The sequence below is a fragment of the Protopterus annectens genome, chromosome 4.part0 (assembly GCF_019279795.1).
Source record: "Protopterus annectens isolate FY-2018-M chromosome 4.part0, PAN1.0, whole genome shotgun sequence".
Classification (NCBI taxonomy): domain Eukaryota; kingdom Metazoa; phylum Chordata; order Ceratodontiformes; family Protopteridae; genus Protopterus; species Protopterus annectens.
Window position 1 is genome coordinate 1,602,751,654 of NC_056733.1, and position 17,934 is coordinate 1,602,769,587.

Below are 17,934 nucleotides of genomic sequence, written 5' to 3' on the forward strand. Positions count from 1 at the left end.
GTTTTTTAACCGTTCCTGCTCCAGTTCCTGGGAACCAATATAATTTAATTATAACAAATGCTAGTAGACCTTTTTTGTCTTCATATTTATAAATAACTTTTGGAGTGATTATGTTTTTCTTCCAGAGAATTGATACTCCTTTTGTCTTTGTTCTATAAGAGGATTGAGCTAAAACTGTATAGTCCTTAGGGTTCCAAATAAAGCTATCATTGGTCTTAAAATGCATTTCCTGGAGAAATACTACTTGTGCCTTATTTAGATTTAAATATTTTAGTAAGTTTGATCTTTTATTTGCATTATTTAAGCCATTGGTATTTAATGATAATGTTAAATCCATTTCAAGTTATTGTTGGAAGAAACTTTTTGCTTTTTTTATTATTTTAATTATAGTAGTTATACCATATTCTCTGATAACATTGGATGTTATTTTTGTGTGTGTCAACTTGGGAGTGTAATTTAATGTTCTTTCCTCTTTAAATATAAGTAGTATAAAATTCTGATCAGGCTTTATAAAGTACTTCTATAAAACATTAATTTTAAAGTATCAATTACAAGTAAATATGAATTCCCCATTAAACATGGAATGAAAGTCATTCCTAATCCAGTAGATAAAGATAGATCTAATGAATTATCACTCATACCTTTAACCAACAATATCAACTGAGCTCCATATGTTAAATTATTATATGGGGATTTTTCTTAAGAAATATGAAATTCTGTTTTATTCTATTATTGTTGTATAGTGTTTTATATGTCAAGATGGAATGTTAGTAGTGTAAACAATTATTATGTTGACTTAGAAAATATCCAATATTTAGTTGCCCTTGAGAGATCCCAAACATGTCAGATATGTCATTTTGGATAAATTAAATGCAACAGAGGAGCATACACTAAATAAGCCAACAACAAATAGATTATTACTAAAATAATTTGACTAAAAGGACTGTACAGTAGACAATGAGTGATTACCAATGAAATATGAATTTACTGAAGGTTACGGTCTTCCTTTACTTTCCCACTCTTCAGCTCACCAACTTCAACTTGCACTTATGAAAAGACATGGCTTATCAGTAGTATCCTGACTCTGAGGAGAGGCGCCCTACATGCTAGTGTGCAGTGCTTTTACATTTACATAGCAGAGTCTAAGAATGAACTATGATCATCCTGACAATTCCCATCCTGCATAGGGCACCTCCTGCTTCCAGAATGGGTAATCATATCATGTGTAGAATGAATGTGAAGGTACCTATATGGTAATCAAGACTTACCTTAGGTAAGTATGAATCAGATAGTATTTAGAGCATCTTAGAGAGTTCTCGGGGCAGTTAGAATACTCATAAGGCTGTCTTCCCTTGACCAAAAGCAGAGATTTCCCTTCCCTTTCTTTCCCTGGTTTTAAATCAGTACTAATAAAAGAAATTCAGCAAACACAGGTAAACAGAAATAACATTCAGTAGTACGTCTTGTACATGACTCGCAATCCATTAAACAAGTCAGTGACTAACATCACTAGTAAACATTATGAAGACAAATTAGAAATAATTTCCTAGCTCTTTGCATTTTCTGATAAAGTAAAAAGTTAATAAGCTATTTTAACTAAAAGTTTAAAACATTTCAATTTTCCCTTGCATGTATACATCTCTACTTATATTGTACTGTCAATAGCTGTCTTTGAAATCTGTACAACAGTTCTTCAAATCATTCCTTTTTCAATTCAGGTTTTGTTTTGTCAAAACAGCAACAATATTTCAAGGGCACAATTAATATTTAGACTGATGTTTCAAATAACTTGTCAGTTGCCAATTGAGTTAATTTAGAATGTATGATTAGTGCAAATATAGCTTGTTGCAAAAATATGTATTTTTCCGTGTGCTCTAGAGACTGTCATATGCAAGTGACATGTATAATGTAGCATATATAGAGCAGATAGCTTATGGATTCAGGTTGTTAAAGTAAATTATGCTTATTAATCAGGCAGTTTCATTTCAATTCACAAGTAATTTGGGGACATTTCAGTTGAGTTCCAGGAATGTGTAGTCCAATGTGAGTAATTGAATCCACTTTTCCTCATAAACATATGTCACAATTCATTAAACTAAGCAGTCTTATATCTGTCTAATAATCATTATAAAGACAAAGAATAGTAATTTCCTAGCTCTTCAAACTTTGATATCGTAAAATGTTGACAGTAAGCTATTTTAACTGGAAGACTAAAACATTTCAATACTTCCTTGTGAATATGTTTTTACTTTTACTGTAGTGTCAAGAACTGTATTTGAAATCTATGCATTACACTTCTTTCAAGTCATTCATTTTACAGTTCAGATTATATTTTGTCAAAATGTCAGTAGCATTTCAAGGGCACATTTAATATTTAAACTGATATTTTAAATGAATAGCTATCAGTTACCAAGTGAGTTTGTACAGTGTGTGAGGTAACTGCAATTATACAACGACCCCCATTAATATTCCAAAACGTGCACGCTGATTAGTCAGCGTGCACGTTGCAAATCAGACTTATACTAATGGAAAGAGGTCTGGTCGCACAGACTTTTTCCATTAGTATAAGTCTTTTTTTTTACAGCAACGGAGAACGTAAGATATCCGTTGTTTTTAGAAACTGTCTCGCTATGTTGAAGGAGTTTAACATAGCGAGATAGCTTTAAAAAAAGCAACGGAGATCTTCCTTTCTCCATTGCTTTTTTTAAGGCTGTCTCGCTATGTTAAACCCTACTACATCTGCATTTCAGTGCACATGTAGTTTGGGAACATTTCAGTTGTGTTTCCAGAAATATGTAATCCTATGAGGATAAATCATAAAATATTTACAAATAATCCTATTATGTATTTATTTTACCTTGTTTAGGTTGTTTTTCATTTTAATAACTAAACAACATTACTTTTTCTTATTTGTTAACTGTGAGGCTAAATGCACTTCGCAGATTCACAGTGTCCTTAGAAACTGCAGCAATTGTTTACTATTGCTATGGCAACACAAATAGAATGTGAAGAAAACTTCACTTCTCTTAACCAATAGTACATTTTTCCCTCCTTTTTTATGTATTTGTTAGTACTAAAAGGAAATAATTCAAAGGACATGTGTACATGAATGGAACATTTCAGAGTTAATCACGAACATGTCCCCAATCCCAATAAGCATAACAGTGACTATCATTAATCTTAATAAATATTGTAATAAATAATTAAGTTCACTGTTCCAATTAGTCTACCTTAAAACTATATTATTTTAGACTATTATTTATCTATGTAGAGATAGTGATTTATTAAATATATACAGACTGTATTAGTATAGTAAATAGGAGAGAATTTAGAAAGGGAGACAAGGTGTTAAAATAAATAATGAGAAAAGAGAGGAGAGAGAAAGAAAAGAGAAAATTAAGATAAAATACATGTATACTATGTATGTTGATTTACAGTATAAATATTTTATGTGCTATATAACCCTCTTTCTGTGAAAGAAAAGTACCCTGTTTTACATACCTGAGGTAATGTGAAAACTCTCATGTGTCATTTGTTTTCAAAAAATATAGATAAAGATTCCCGTAGTTAGTTACCTTTGTTTTAAAATTCCAAGCAGTAAAACTGGTCCTTTAAAGTAATGTTAAAACAATTCATATTATAGTAGATGCTTTGAGAGATTTGGCTGGAACAGTATCAGTCTTTTTCTTTTTTTTGACATCTGTCCAGACATTTGTTTCTTTTGTTCTCTTGAGAGAAGGTGACATCCAGTCCATATCTTCTGGTAAAGTAATCACATTATTAGTTTTAATAAATGAAGAGGCTTCCTCTAAGTCAGTAAAAGTCCTCATCTCGTTGGCATACAGTATTCTTATCTTAGCTGGATATGCAAGTTGTGCCTTGATGTTATTTTGTTTCAGAAACTTTATCATTGGCCACACTTTTTTCCTTTGTTCCATTATTCTAGATGGATAGTCGTTATCAAATCTTATCAGGCTCTGTTTATATTTTAGAGGTGCCTTCCTCCAAGCAGATTTTAAAATCAGTTCCTTGTCCAGGTATGAAAGAAGTTTGATCATTACTGACCTAGGAGGAGAGTTTGAGTTAGTGGCAGGTTTCCCAAGAGCTCTGTGCGCCCTTTCAATGCCAAAGGAAAGTCCTTCTTTTAAATTTAATAAGTCAGGGATCCAGCTTGATAAAAAGGAAATAATATCCTCACCTTCTGTGTTTTCAGGTAATCCGAAAATCCTGATGTTATTTCTCCTCTCCCTATTTTCCAAGTCATCTACTTTATTAACCAACCAAGTGTTTTGTTTAAGAAGCAGTTCTTTCTGTGTTTCCTCTTCCTTAAGTCTGCTTTCCAAGTCATTTAGAGAAACCTATATTCCTGTTATCCTTGTCTGGTGTTGTAGCACTTTCTTGAGGGTGTCGGCCTGTTTTTGACTGCTTGTTTTAAGATTTTCCAGGTTCTCTTTAAAATCATCCATCTTCAAAGACAACTCCTGCTGGGTAGATGCCATCTGTTGTAGTTCCTTCTTTAAGGCAGCATCCTGGTGAGAATTCTTTGAGTTGCTCATTTTAACAAGTAAATATATCTCCAGGCTTTTTGACAGGAAATTATTTGTAAAACTTCACCAAAGTTTCTAATTGTGTAAATTAGTCATTTATCTATAAGATTTTATACTTTGAAGAAAAATTTTTTTCCTGTCTTATTTAACTAGTTATATGGAGCTCTAAAATACTGCTGCTTTCAGTTAGCCATTCAGGCAACGCCCCTCGGGAAGTATCATTTTGCAATGTAGAGAAATGGTGGATCTGCAAGCAGTGATGTAAGAGGGGCAGTAGACACTGTTATCATAAAACCATGGGCTAGTGACAAGAGAGGGTGAGGACATGTAGATGCCTAGATATGGGTGGTGCAGAAGTGATAGAGAAGGGAGAGATACGATGGAGTAGCAGTCTGCATAAAGAAGGACATCAGATGTTAGGTCAGAGATGAGGAGGAGTTCCACACACAGAATTGGGCAAGGGGGCTGGGCACAGTTAGAACCTAGGATGTGTTATGGCATTTGAGTTAGATGAAGGGGAGAGGTATTTAAATTGATACAGTGTACCTTCCCCGGGCAGATCTGGAAGGAGGATGAGAGACTGGGAGAAAGAGTAAAGGAATTTGGTAGGAGGAAGTGGATAATGTTCATGACAGATGTGAATTTACCAGGAGCAGACTGGGAGATTCCAAGCTCCAGGGAGGAGAGTGAACAGGAGATAACAGAAGTCTTGTGTTACGATGGGTTCTGCTTATTAGTGCTGAAGTGACGTAATTCTGGATGCGGCTCTGAATAGTGCAAAACATGTCATAAATATCCAGGTTAAGGCACCATTATCTGTGGTTTAGATTAGGGGGAAGGATAGAATATAAAAATAAAGAAGATAGTGTAGAATTTAGTAAGCTAGATTATGCAGTGCTAAGGTAAAAGATAAAGGGGTGGGTTAGGAGAAAGAGCTTACTGAGGGAATAAACAAGCTATGGGAGTGACTCAGGGACAGAGTACACAGGGCAGTGGATAAGGGCATAAGGAAAAGTCAGAAAAATGTTAATGCTGATATGACTTCACAGGATTGTGTGAATACCAATGAAAGCTAAATATAGGACATCCTGCAGGTGTAGAGGTTAGGAATATGAGACATTCGCTGCAGACTTTGAATGGGTATCATTCAGGAATAGCAAAAATACCATTTCAGTAATCCCTACATATACCCTGACTGTCTGGGTTATAGTCAGGGCTTTATCCTTGCACTCAATTGGGGGTGGGGGTGGTTTCAGTAAGTAAGGTTTTTGACTCTGTCCTACACACAAAAGGATGACAGGAAACGTAGACGGCTTGGGGTTAGGTCCAGAACTGAGGATATAGTTTTCTGTATGATCAAATAGCAGGACACTTCGGATGCTGACAGTAACATGAGTAAGGAAACTGACTAATGGAAAACCACAGTATCTGTTCCTGGGTCCAGTACTCTTTAGTGGGTCTATCAAAGACACATGAGGTAATAAAGGATAGTATCACCTTTTAGCTGATGAGACAAAATTAGTTGAAGCAGTGGGAATGGGGGGGGGGCATTTGTGGAAAGCTTTGTAAAGGCACTCAATGTGGACATAAAGGTGGTAGCTGAAATTCAGTGCAAATGAAGGCAAAGTACTGCACTTGGGCCAAAGCCTTGGGGTAAATCATCACAGGTGGAGTAGAACTGGTGGCTGCAGTGTAGGAAGTTGAAATGGATGTGTTGCTCACACCTAATTTGGAACATAGAAGTAGATTAAGAGGATAATGTCAGTATACAACAAAATGCTGGGAGGATATCATCAGAGGGTAAATTCTAGAAGCAAAGAAGTAACTTGGCCAGTGTGTAGGACCCTGGGGAGACCACACATTTGACTGCTGTACACAGCTTTAGAGGCTAAACAACAGGGACTTAAAACTGTTGGAAAATGCCCAGAGGAAGCCACTAGAATATGTGATAAAGAGGGGGAAGGAAATAATGAGAGACCAGAAGAGCTAGAAGCCACTAGAATATGCGATAAAGAAGGGGAAGGAAATAATGAGAGACCAGATGAGCTAGAATTCTTTTAAATTGAGTACAGAAAGTGTGTAGGGGAAGGGGAATGATATCCCTACACAGAATCATGTCATGGAGTATGAATGGGTCATTCTGAACAGGAAGGATAAAGATAGAATGAGGGAGCACATCTAATAGATGTTAAGGAATTAGTACTCCTTGGATCTTTACTTATTTAACATTAGTTTACCAGGAATGTCAGACTTGGAATGAAGCCAATTTTCAGTGGAGGCCTGGGCAGAAACACTCCAGATGCATGTCATTCTAACATGGAAGGAAACAGGAGCACCCAGAGGAAACCCACATGAACACAGGGAGGACATGAAGACTCCACACAAAAAGCACAACTGCCGAGATTTGAACCAGAGAACCTCTAGCTGTGAGGCGACAATGTAACTGCTGTACCACTGCGCCATTCAAAGCACTTTGAAAGTGCTTCTTGACAGAGAGGGTGGAAGACCCATGGAAAGGACTCCCAAAATGTGTGGAGCATTCAGCAGGGCACAGGACAGGTAGAGAAAGTTTAAAGGGGAAGTAGGAATGACAGGGAGGGAGATGGAATTTCTGGATAGGCTTATTTTGTTCCCTGCTATCAAGCAACTCTAATGTACTGTAACCTACCTTTTTTTTTTTTTTTTTTTTTTTTTTTTTTTAAGCATCTCTGTCTCTCCCCATCCCCCTACCTACTCCAACCCTGCTGCTGTTCCAGTAGTTATGTTACCACACTCAATCCGCTCCCCTGGTCACTGCTTACTGAACAGTGATAGATGCATCCTTTGTCAGCCCCCCCCCATGCACATACACAGCTTACAGGGGATTTGGCCTAAAGCAGAGGAGCAAGGACCATATGGGAAGCTGTGGATTAGGAGCCAGGAGTCGTCAATCTGTCAGAGGTTGTTCACAGCTCCTGTCCTTTAGGAGTGATTTACAATGATGCTAACATGTCTGTTACTCCCTCCCTTGAACTGCTGGGCGTCAAAACATCCGGTCTTCATCAGGGGTCAAACAGGTAGAGGTTCTGTCCTAGCTTTCCCATGGGATAGGATAGCTGACTGCCAACTGCTTCATCTCATCTTTTCTGGCCAACCTAATAGCTTATTTCAGTTTCTGACCTCCAGTCCCCAGTTGCACAGAATGACAATTTGCCTGTGAGATATTAGGTCATCAATAATGTTGAAGTTTCTGCCTCTTATTTGTATCCTGTGTTGTTGTCTGTAGTGAAGTTATTCCTTTGCAAGCTGTTCTGTGTCTACTGACATTTGTGTGAAAAAGAATGGGTCAAAGTGTGGGGAGACGTCTTTCTTACGCTTGTGCTCTTTGGTGGGTAAGGGTATTGGAGGAAATAATCCTCCCAGTATATCACTGCTGAAAGTTTTTTCAGCATGGATGACAGTGCCTGACTCACCAAATTAGCCCTTGTGGTGATGCTACTAGGGTTGTCACCTTTTGATGTGGCCAGAACTGGACCAAGGCCAGACCACTCACATCTCCCATAACTCCACCCATCTCCTCCCTTCTCCCCACCCAATTCTGCTTATATCCTGATGTCATTCTCATGTGAGGCGAGGAGGAATGCTCTCTTTTTCCATTTGCAAAGTTTATTTCCTGACGATTTAATTTTTTTTTTTTTTTTTTTTTTTTTTTTTTTATGAAACAGATTATTATTTTGCACAGTGTTTTTTTGGACTACCAATCGGTTTTATTTCTGGATAGTCCGGAAAAAAATGGTAGGTGGCTGCACTAGTTACTACTGAAGACTCTCAAAAGACCTGCATTTGTGGTAAGTTCTTCTGTAAGTATAATGTCTTTAAGAAGGTTAAGATATCGGACTGCATTTCTGTCAAGATAACTAGCTTGTGGAAAGCTAACCAGCCCATGATCTTCAAAAGGGATAGCTGGACTAGGCATAATCCCAGCTTTGTACCTAACTGCATGGTGTCTTTAATGTAGGGGAAACGTATATTATTAAACCACTAACTTATTTGAGTGTGAGTAGAGTATCTTGGGGTATGTTTATGCTGCTGCAGGGTGTTACATCTATGAAGCTAACTATATCTGGAGGTGTTAGCACAGTAACAGAATAGAAACCAAAGTTATGGTAGAAAATTCTAGGCTTTTTTGACTTTGCATATACTGCTGTGGATCATTTGTTGGTGCAGGATATTTCTTAATGGTTTCAAGAAAAGCAGCTTATAATTACTAGTCTTTTAAAAGCAAAGAAAATGTGCTAAGACTTTTCTCTTTTTCTGTTTTTCTCTTGCAGTCAAGAACTTTTCTTAGAGACTATTATAGAGACCATAATATTGAGCTGTCCAAACTACTGTACAAAATGGGTCAGCGTTTACCAAACTGGTTGAGAGAAGAGTTGCAGAACACAAGGTAGCAGGAGACTGGAGAGAAACTATCGAAGAGATTGTCTTTTGAAGCACAATGAAAACTGAGCACCAGTCATTTAATTCAGAAGAGAAAGCACAGCCTGCTTCATGGGAAGGAGAGCCAGAAAAGCAGCAAATTGCAAGATTTAGAATATGGCTGTCACTCTTTCTACATTGGGTGTTAAAACTTGATAAACAAGATGGATCTCAAGTCTGCTGTTTGCTATTTCTTTTAGCAGTACTTTGTCACACGGGCCAGTCAGTCACCACAAATTGTCTTTTTGACTTCTCTCAGGTCCAGCAGAGGAGTATGCCCTTGTGCATTCTTTGCAAGAACAATTTAGAAACTACAAGACTTGTTACTAAATTTCAGTATTTTAACTGTTACCCTGTCTGGCAGTTGATGACATACAGGTTGACTGACATATATTTTTTTTCTTTTTGTACAAATTTCCTGTGTATAGGTTCATGAATACAGTGTCTAATCTAAAATGGGTTTTGTAATTCTTCAGTCTAACATGCAACATGTATACTTAATTTTACTATTTTGTATATATATATATATATCTATATATATATATATATATATATATATATATATATATATATATATATATATATAAAAACTATATTTACTGTATATATATATATCTGAAAAACGTAAGTCACAATGTGAACTTCTGATAGTACAGTTATCTGTCTTAGAAAAGAAAACAGTTTACTTGATTCTTAAATTTGAATGGGACAGGAAGTGTTGATATAGATGCAAGTCTGTGAGTGTGTGTGTGCTTGCTTACCATTGCCTGCCCCTAAATGCTATACCGAGGAATATTTGCCTTACATTATTACTCTATACACACATATATGAGGTGTTGTCTCAAGGATAAACATTTTTATGTATTAAATATGACATCTAAGGCATTTGCTTTTAAGCAGAGGTCTTTTTGCACAGTGACTGACATTATGAAGTGTTGACTTCATGCAGAACACAACATTGTATCTGAAGTCTGTGCCAGTTAGAAGATCCTACCTTCCTCATTTTATCCAAGATTAATTTACGTGTTCCCAGGTACAGCACATACCTAGTATTCTGGTGGAAAAGTACTCATAACAGATGGTTATGTATATTTGGAAAACTGTATCCTGCCACATATACACAACAGTTTCTTGTCACCTCCCGCTAGAGTTTGCTGTTTAGCAGCTATCATCCATGTCCCTGTGTCTGTTTTACTCATTTCTTATATCCTTGGTGCTTATTGCTACCTCTGGGACTAGAGGGAGGAAAGATAAGGAGATTGTAGTACAGCGCTGTCTTGGTTTGTTAGTCTTGTATGTAGCAGCAATACTCGCATATGATTTGCATTGCCATCAGTGTACATTTGGATGCTGTTGTAACATCTGTAAACAGTTTTGTGTCATCATTAGCCAGTGAATTATGCAAGATCCTGGATCTTCAGAGACTTTTAAGGCCAACAAAATCTACACCCACCACATGAGAAGTAGAGAGCTGACCATCACCATCCGTCCAAGCCTCCTTTCCCCTTTGAAAGTCCTTCAGCACCAAATCCACTAATCAAATTCATGTCATCATTTCCACTGTTCCACTACCTGGAATACTTCATCAGTGTCATTTGGCCAAATACTTCTGTCAAGCTTCTTAGATATATGTACTTTAGATTTGCAGGTATGTGAACGGGATTCATGTCTGCTAATTCTGAGCTTGTTTAAAAATTTTGTAGTAATGTTGCATCTCTCTTGCCGTCATATCACCTACTTAATGTTTTAAAAATGTTTTGAACACGATGATGCTCATTGATCCCGTAAGATGAAAATGAAGTATCCAGCAATATTACTGCTGTCGAGGTGTTGCTTCATAGTCAGTTTTTGCAGCAACAGATGATGGGTTTTGAGAACATGGGAAGTATATACAAGTTGCTTTTTACACAAGCTTTCCTTTTATTATATGTTAATTTAAGTAATTTATAGGCCTCTATATGTATCTGTATCGGTGGTAAAGCTTTAGGAAGCCCTGTCACTCTACCTGTGCTTTTTTTTTTCACTGGTTTAACTGCAGTGGTTATGTGCTGTGATTTTTTATCAGATTAAAAAAAGGCAGAATTTTAACATTTTAACATGAGAAAATGCTGTACTGATTCAGGTGATGCTGAAAAACAATGCCTTGGAACCTTAGCAGACTTGCCAAGAGAGATGTGCTACTTTAGAGGGACTGGTCCTACTAACACACCACTCCATGGGAAGGCAAAGTTGTTTTTATTTTGAGAAGTCAATTTCTAACTGGAAAGTGAATATTGGATATAGAGACCTAAAATCAAAAATCAGTTGATAGTCTTTTGCTTGGAACTCCTAATTATAAAAGCTAGAGCTGTAAATGCCAATGACCGAGACTGATTAATTTTGAAGATGTTAAACAATATTTTAAAACACAAGTGTGTAATTAATTTGAATGCTGAACATGTGATGCAAATTTTTAAAGATTTGACAACATCCTACTGAGAAAACTGCAGTCTGAGTTTTATGTTTATGTGGATTACAGATTCTGAAAGTTTTACTGTTATGGTAGAATTTTATGGTCACAATGTCAGAGAAGCTGTGTGAGTTCTAATTAAATCAGAGGCTTACAGAACCCGTTCTCTGATGCATTCCGTCATCTTTCTTAACGCAACATTATTAGCAACTTAATCATCTGATTTTGAGCCTCCATCACTTAAGTAAAGGGGTAAAGCTTTTGTAGGTGATCTCCCTCTCAGTCCTCTTCAAGCTTTACATAAAAAATGCTTTTAAGCTTTTGTTTTTAAGTAAGCGCATTTCCTTATTTTTTTCAGCTCATCGCAGGTAGCCAATTTCTTCTTGTTTGATACAAGGAAATATTGCCTTTTGGTCAATCTGTTTTGACATGTTTGTGAAAAAACATTTCTCTGCTGAAAATTTACTGTTGCTTATTCTTGAACATGTACTGCCTAGAACAGGGCAACTTAGCAGGCTTGTACCCATGTTACATCATAAAGAGAGACTATTATTACTGTGAGAGTGTAAAATGAGTTTGCCTTTGTGTTGAACTAGTTCCTAATATCACTTCCCCTTAGACATCTCATAACCTTGTGGTGCTAGCGACATCTCAACTTCAGCACTTCGTGAAGTATGCCACACACAGTCTGTGAGCACAGTATACTGTTTCTTGTATCTTCTTTTCAGTATTTTAATAACACCTTGCTAATTTTCTAGGTCAAAAATGTTGCCAGAAGTGAAAATGTTTAATTTTTGCATTATCTGTACTTTGCTTTGTGTCAGCTGTTCTAATGAACTGTGTTTTTGAGGTGGGAGTTAATATCATGTTAAGTGGGGAAAAAAGAATGGCATGAGGGCATCACTGTTGTTTCTTAAATTACTTGAGTATCTTAGGAAAAAATGCTTTTAAGCTTATTTTTTAAGAAAATGTGTTTACTTATTTCTTATAACTGATCTCAGGTGGCCCATTTTCTCTTGTCTGGTGTGGGGTTAATATTGCCTTTTGGTCCCTCTGTTTTGATATTTTTGTGAAAAACATTTATTTGCTGGAAATGTATTGCTGCTTATTCTTGAATGTAACAGCTTAGAATAGGGCATCTTAGCAGGTTCGTATCCATATTACATCATAAAAGAGGAGGAGTGTAACTCTAATAGAGGGTGAAAAATATGAGGCAATCTTTTTACATTGTGGTTTTCAAGCAGGTTATGTTTAAACAGTACAGAACTTTATGTGGTCAAAAAAAAAACTGCTCGAGGGGAGAAACTGCTTATTTGGTGTTAATAAAAAGTGTGTGTTTGTATTCTTGAGGAGATAGTTAATATTTTGATTGATTTACTGTAATCCAAAGGTTAAAAGTGTGTGTATATACACACACACACTGCACACCACCTGCTAATTATATATTCTAACTCTAAGATTGCATAATTCGTGGGGGATGACTAACTCTCCAACTCTGAGAATCATCAAAATAACCTAGGCAGTCTGATTCCAGATCCCCAGATCTGACTCCAGCCTGGGCTGTCTCAGATCCGAGATCTTTGGATTCTTTTACAGGTTCCAGGGCCTCCTTAAATTGAAGGCCCTGAGGTTAAGGCCAGACCAGCCTTGGATCCGACCAATTTGTCTGATCGGAGTGCTTCCACCACTTAGCCTTTGGATCCAACAGGCGGATCGACCTGTAGTTATTGAGGATACGGCTTTGCCTGGATCCACTAGGCATTTGTGTCAGTCAGCTCTTAGATCTCGGAGCCAAATTCCAGATCACAGACATAGATCTTCAGTTTCCAGAATTGAGTCTCCAACCAAGTCTACCCACTTCTCCACTTCCTCCAGATCATCTAGAAGTTTGTTACCTTCAGATATGGACAGGATGCTGAGGAGCTTCCTCAAAGCCCAGGGGCTTCTGGCATCCTCAGTCCACTCGGCTAGGGGAGCCTTTCCAATCCCAACTCACCATTCTCCTCTTCAGACTCCTGGGATTTCAGAATCTTGGGACCTAGATACCTGCGGTCAGATCTCAACAATATTGAGTATTCCCTTTTTCTCAACCCCATAAGGGTCCTTGGCCTGCTCTGTTTCTCCTCCCTCAGACCAGAATGGGCCCCATGCCAGACCGGTCAGTGCCAACTCCTTGGGGGTGGGGGTGGGTCTGGGCTTTTCTGACTGATCTGTTCCCCTGAGGTCCTCTGTCCTTGATAGCTCCAGGCCAGTATCATCCGGGGGCCACGGTGCTGTATTGGGGTCTGTAAATTCTTTCCCGTGGGCCTCGCTGTCTGGGAATAGGGACGGGACCACTTCCAGCTCGTTGGCCTTCTGAGTGGTAGAAAGGGCCTTCTCCAGGACTGGAATAACATCTCCTACCCCATCGGATCCACCCTACCCCTCTGTACTTTGGGTGGTGAGGCCTTCTATCCTGTTCAGGGTCAGCCCTCACCTTCTAGCCTTCAGGGGGTTTCCTCCCCTACTGGGATCCCTGCATCTTTGAGTCCTCCCCTGAGTCACCCACAGAGGAGGAACCTTGTAAGAGAAAGTGCACGAGGAGGCACTTGGACTCTCCCATGGAGTCCCTCACAGAGGACATGGACCTGTCTGACGTAGATGGGTCCTCCAGATCTCCACCTGATGTCTCCTTTGGGGACATCCTTGAGATCTTGAGGCAAAAGGGTTAATGGTCTTCCTAACCCCCCCCCCGTCTTAGGAGGAATCCATGTTTCTGAAGGTATTCAGGACAGGCCCATCTAATTTCTGGATGTCTCCCCCCCTTGACAAGTTGGTGGATCTTATCGCCAGCAGGGCCTGGAAGAACCTGATACTGTGGAATCAAGTGCCTAAGCAAGCTGACAAGTTTCTTAGCTCTCCTGTGGACCAACCCTTTTGGAGCAAAGTAGTCCCAGTCGATGCCATCGTGGTTGCTGCTGCTACCAAAAAGGAGCCGGGGGAGCCGAGCTCTGTGGTCCATCCCCCAAACAGGGAGTCTTGGGTGATTGACCGGCATGGGAAGCATATTCTTACTGCCTTTGGACTGAGGGCAATTAATTATCTGGCACACTTCAACCACCTTCAAAGGGACTTGGTCAAAGAACTCACCACTTCCCTTAGAGTTGTTGCCAGAGAAAGACCTCAAGAAGGTGTCTTCCAAGCTGTCTACTCTGACATCCCTCACTAATTCCTCGATGAGGTTAATTTCCAATGCAGTGGCAGCTACCTGTCGAGCGACAGGTACTGACATAGCTATAAGATGGCATGCTTGGTTATGACTGTGTGGGTTTGCGGAGGCCTTGAAAGCATTTTTTACCAGTGCTCCCTTTGACAGGTCCATCTTCTTTGGACCTTCTGTGACAGAAACTCTTAACCCATAGTGAGCAGGAAAGGAAGACCTCGTCCGTGGTTGGGATCAAGTATTCTACTCCTCAGATATCTTTTTCCAAGACCCAATGAGTAGCTGAGAAGATGTGGTTCCAACAGTCACAGATTTCCTTCCAGGACACTTCTGATGATTCCTGGTCTAGAGGCGGGGGGAGAGGATTCAGTGGCAGACACCGCTCTAGAGGCAGAGAGGGTCCACAAAATCAGGGCTCCTGGAAACGTCTGAGCAGCCCTTTCACTGCTCCTGAAGCATTGCCCGACTGCCCTGCCCTGGAGACAGTCAGGGGTCATCTTTCCCTTCACCCACTAGCCTGGACAAGCATCACTTCCAATCAGTGGGTGTTAAACATCATTTCCAGGAGTTTTCATTCCCTTTTTTCAGCCCCCTGCAATACGACTGTATCTCCCCAATGTACCACCCTGCCACAGTGAGATGGCCTTCAAGGAAGATGTTCTTAGTATTTCACTGTTGCAGTCATCACTTGTGGGTTATCCCTGCTGAGTGGTAGTCAGCTGGCCTGAATACCAGAGTAAAGGTTTTCCTCCTGCATCGGCTGCTGGTTGCCAGGGACTGAAGTCAGGTCATCAGTGATGTAAAGCAGGGCAACCGACGTCATTACATTCGTTTTTCTTGCCGTGGAGCCCGAAGCAGAAGCAGTTTGTGTGTGTGTCAGTCGGCCTCTGCCAGGGTTAAGTAGAAAACTACTAAAGCTACGTACCCCATTGGGGACCTTTTTCTTGCACTAACCGATGTCTTAAAAAGCAAACAATTGTCTCCACTGTGGAAGACAAATACCACACTGAGACTTTCATAATCTGTGTGTAACCTGTTTAGGCCCAGACCACGACGTCCCTGGTTTTCGGTTCTGCGTGCTCTTTAATGCTAGGACCATTCACCGTAGAGCAGAATTTGTAGCTAAGCATTTTAAAGGCATTCCTTCACAGTACAAAATGGCGTCCATCGGTCACCAATCAGTGGATATCCCCAAAAAGAGAAAAGATAAAGAAAGGGACAGACCACATCAAGTTAGGCCTTAAGGCGACTCTGCCCTGAAGGCATCCTGTAGCACAGCGGAACTCAAGCGCCTACGCAGCCCCTGATACTCAGCGCAATACTTCTGCACCCATTCTGAGTATGGTACACCGCCAGATCAGACTACATCCACTGAGTTTTCAGTTGTCAGCCCTGCTGTTAGGTCCAGAGCTGCTCTGCAAGCACCAGCTTCTGAGGGGGCTTTTCAGATAACCTACGCAAGGCAAAGACCGACTATCATACCGTGGGTTACAGCCGCACCCAGGCCTATTGAAACACTGAGGCCTAAAAGTAGAACCACCCCCAAAAAAACTATTCCTAGCCACTGTCTTCCTCAGTTCCAACCTGCATAGTCACAGCAACTTCTCAAAATAGCTGAGGATCTTATCACTCTTATCAGAGGTAACCAGACTACCCCAGGTAAAAGAAAAAGTGACATTTCCCCAGAGATTCTGTCAGACTCTGATACTGAAAAATCTGGCTTTTTGGATTCAGACAATGAGCAACAGCCCTTTACCACCTTTGAAGATTCTGATGCAGCCATCCCATCTGCACCCCCCTGAGGACCTATCCTTTGGGGAGACCTTACACACCCTTAGGCAACACTTCCATTGGGAAGCTCAGGATTATCCCCAGTCCAAAAAGCGACTAAGAGTTTCTGGATCTTCCCCAGCACAAGACCCTTAGTCATACCTCCCATCTTAGATGTGGTGGGGGATGTTCCAGCCTCACACCAGATGCACTGCCTCCAGCACCTAGAAAGCCAGACAGGTACTAAAGGGTGCCAGATATCCACAAATACCTACTTAGAAACCCTGCAGCAGACCCAGAGGTTATCACCCAGGGACCCAAAGGGTTTAAGGCCAGTTCCTCCAAAAACCCTATTCCATCTGACAAGGACAGCAGAGCTCTGGACAAACGGGTAAAGAAGTTTACACCTCTGCCACCTTAGCTATTAGAGCTCTAAACTGTCAGTTTCATATGTTAAAATATCGGCAACATAGTATCTATTAAAACAAAAAATTGCCTCCTTACCAGACACTCCTATTTCCAGAGAGCTAGGGGAACTCTTACACTCCAGCTCTCAAGTTGCAAAGCATTCCCTCCACTGTTGATATGATGCCCTAGAAACCTCTAGCTCAATCATTAGGAGACATGCATGGCTGAAAGAGTAGCCTCTGCCTGACCATCTCAAATCAAAACTGCTAGACACCCCACTAGGTAAGGACTGCTTGTTTGGAACTAAGGCGGAGGAAGTGATAAAAAAGTGGAGGATAAAGCCAAATCTATGCAGACAGTAAAAGACTTCCTACAGGTCCAACCTCCCAGATTCAGGAGGTACTGCCCCACCAAACACTGGTCCTTTCCTGCCCAGTCAAGTCCTATGCAAAGGAAAGACCGCAGGGATACCCCCCCCCAGCAGCAACTGCAAGGCCAGCAGAGGCCCAGACAATGGACCTCTACAACCCCCAGTGTAGGGAGTTCTAAGTCCAATCCCTACCCTAAGGATTCGCAAAGACTCCTCAACCCCCTCTGCCCCACCCTCCCAAGGTTAGGAGGAAGGCTTTCCCTTTTCATACACAGCTGGCCACCCATCACAAAGGACCAATGGGTTCTAAAAATCATATCCCAAGGTTACAGATTCACCTTCAAGGAGAGACCAACCTTATCAGGGTACCCAGACATCCCTACAAATCAGCGGGCAGAAGCTCTAAGACAAATTCAAAAACTTTGTGCTCAAGGAGCAGTGGAGCTTGTATCCCAGGAAGAAGTCGGAAAAGGGTTTTATTCAAGATTATTCGTGGTACCCAGAAAAGAGGGCGCTTGGCGCCCTATTCTGGATCTATCCACACTAAACCTTTCACTGCAAGTGCCAAAATTCAAAATGCTTACGCTACAAAAACTCTTGCCGATGCTGACCCAAAATGCCTGGTTAGTCACCCTGGATTTAAAGGATGCCTACCTACATACCCCTATAAGAGAGTCCTGCAGAAGGTTCCTTCACTTCAGGGCAGGCTCACAACACTTTCAGTTCTCTG

At 40.1% G+C, this 17,934-nt stretch overlaps 1 protein-coding gene across 1 annotated transcript in view; it reads left to right on the forward strand.

The window, feature by feature from the left end:
* NDST1 (N-deacetylase and N-sulfotransferase 1) overlaps positions 1 to 9,461 on the forward strand; it is a 1,661,305-nt gene extending 1,651,844 nt beyond the window's left edge. Inside the window, exon 22 of the mRNA XM_044069371.1 lies at positions 8,858 to 9,461. Coding sequence (XP_043925306.1) covers positions 8,858 to 8,977 — 120 coding nt within the window. The 3' untranslated portion in view covers positions 8,978 to 9,461. The remainder of the gene's footprint in view (positions 1 to 8,857) is intronic.
* Positions 9,462 to 17,934: the final 8,473 nt, after the last annotated feature.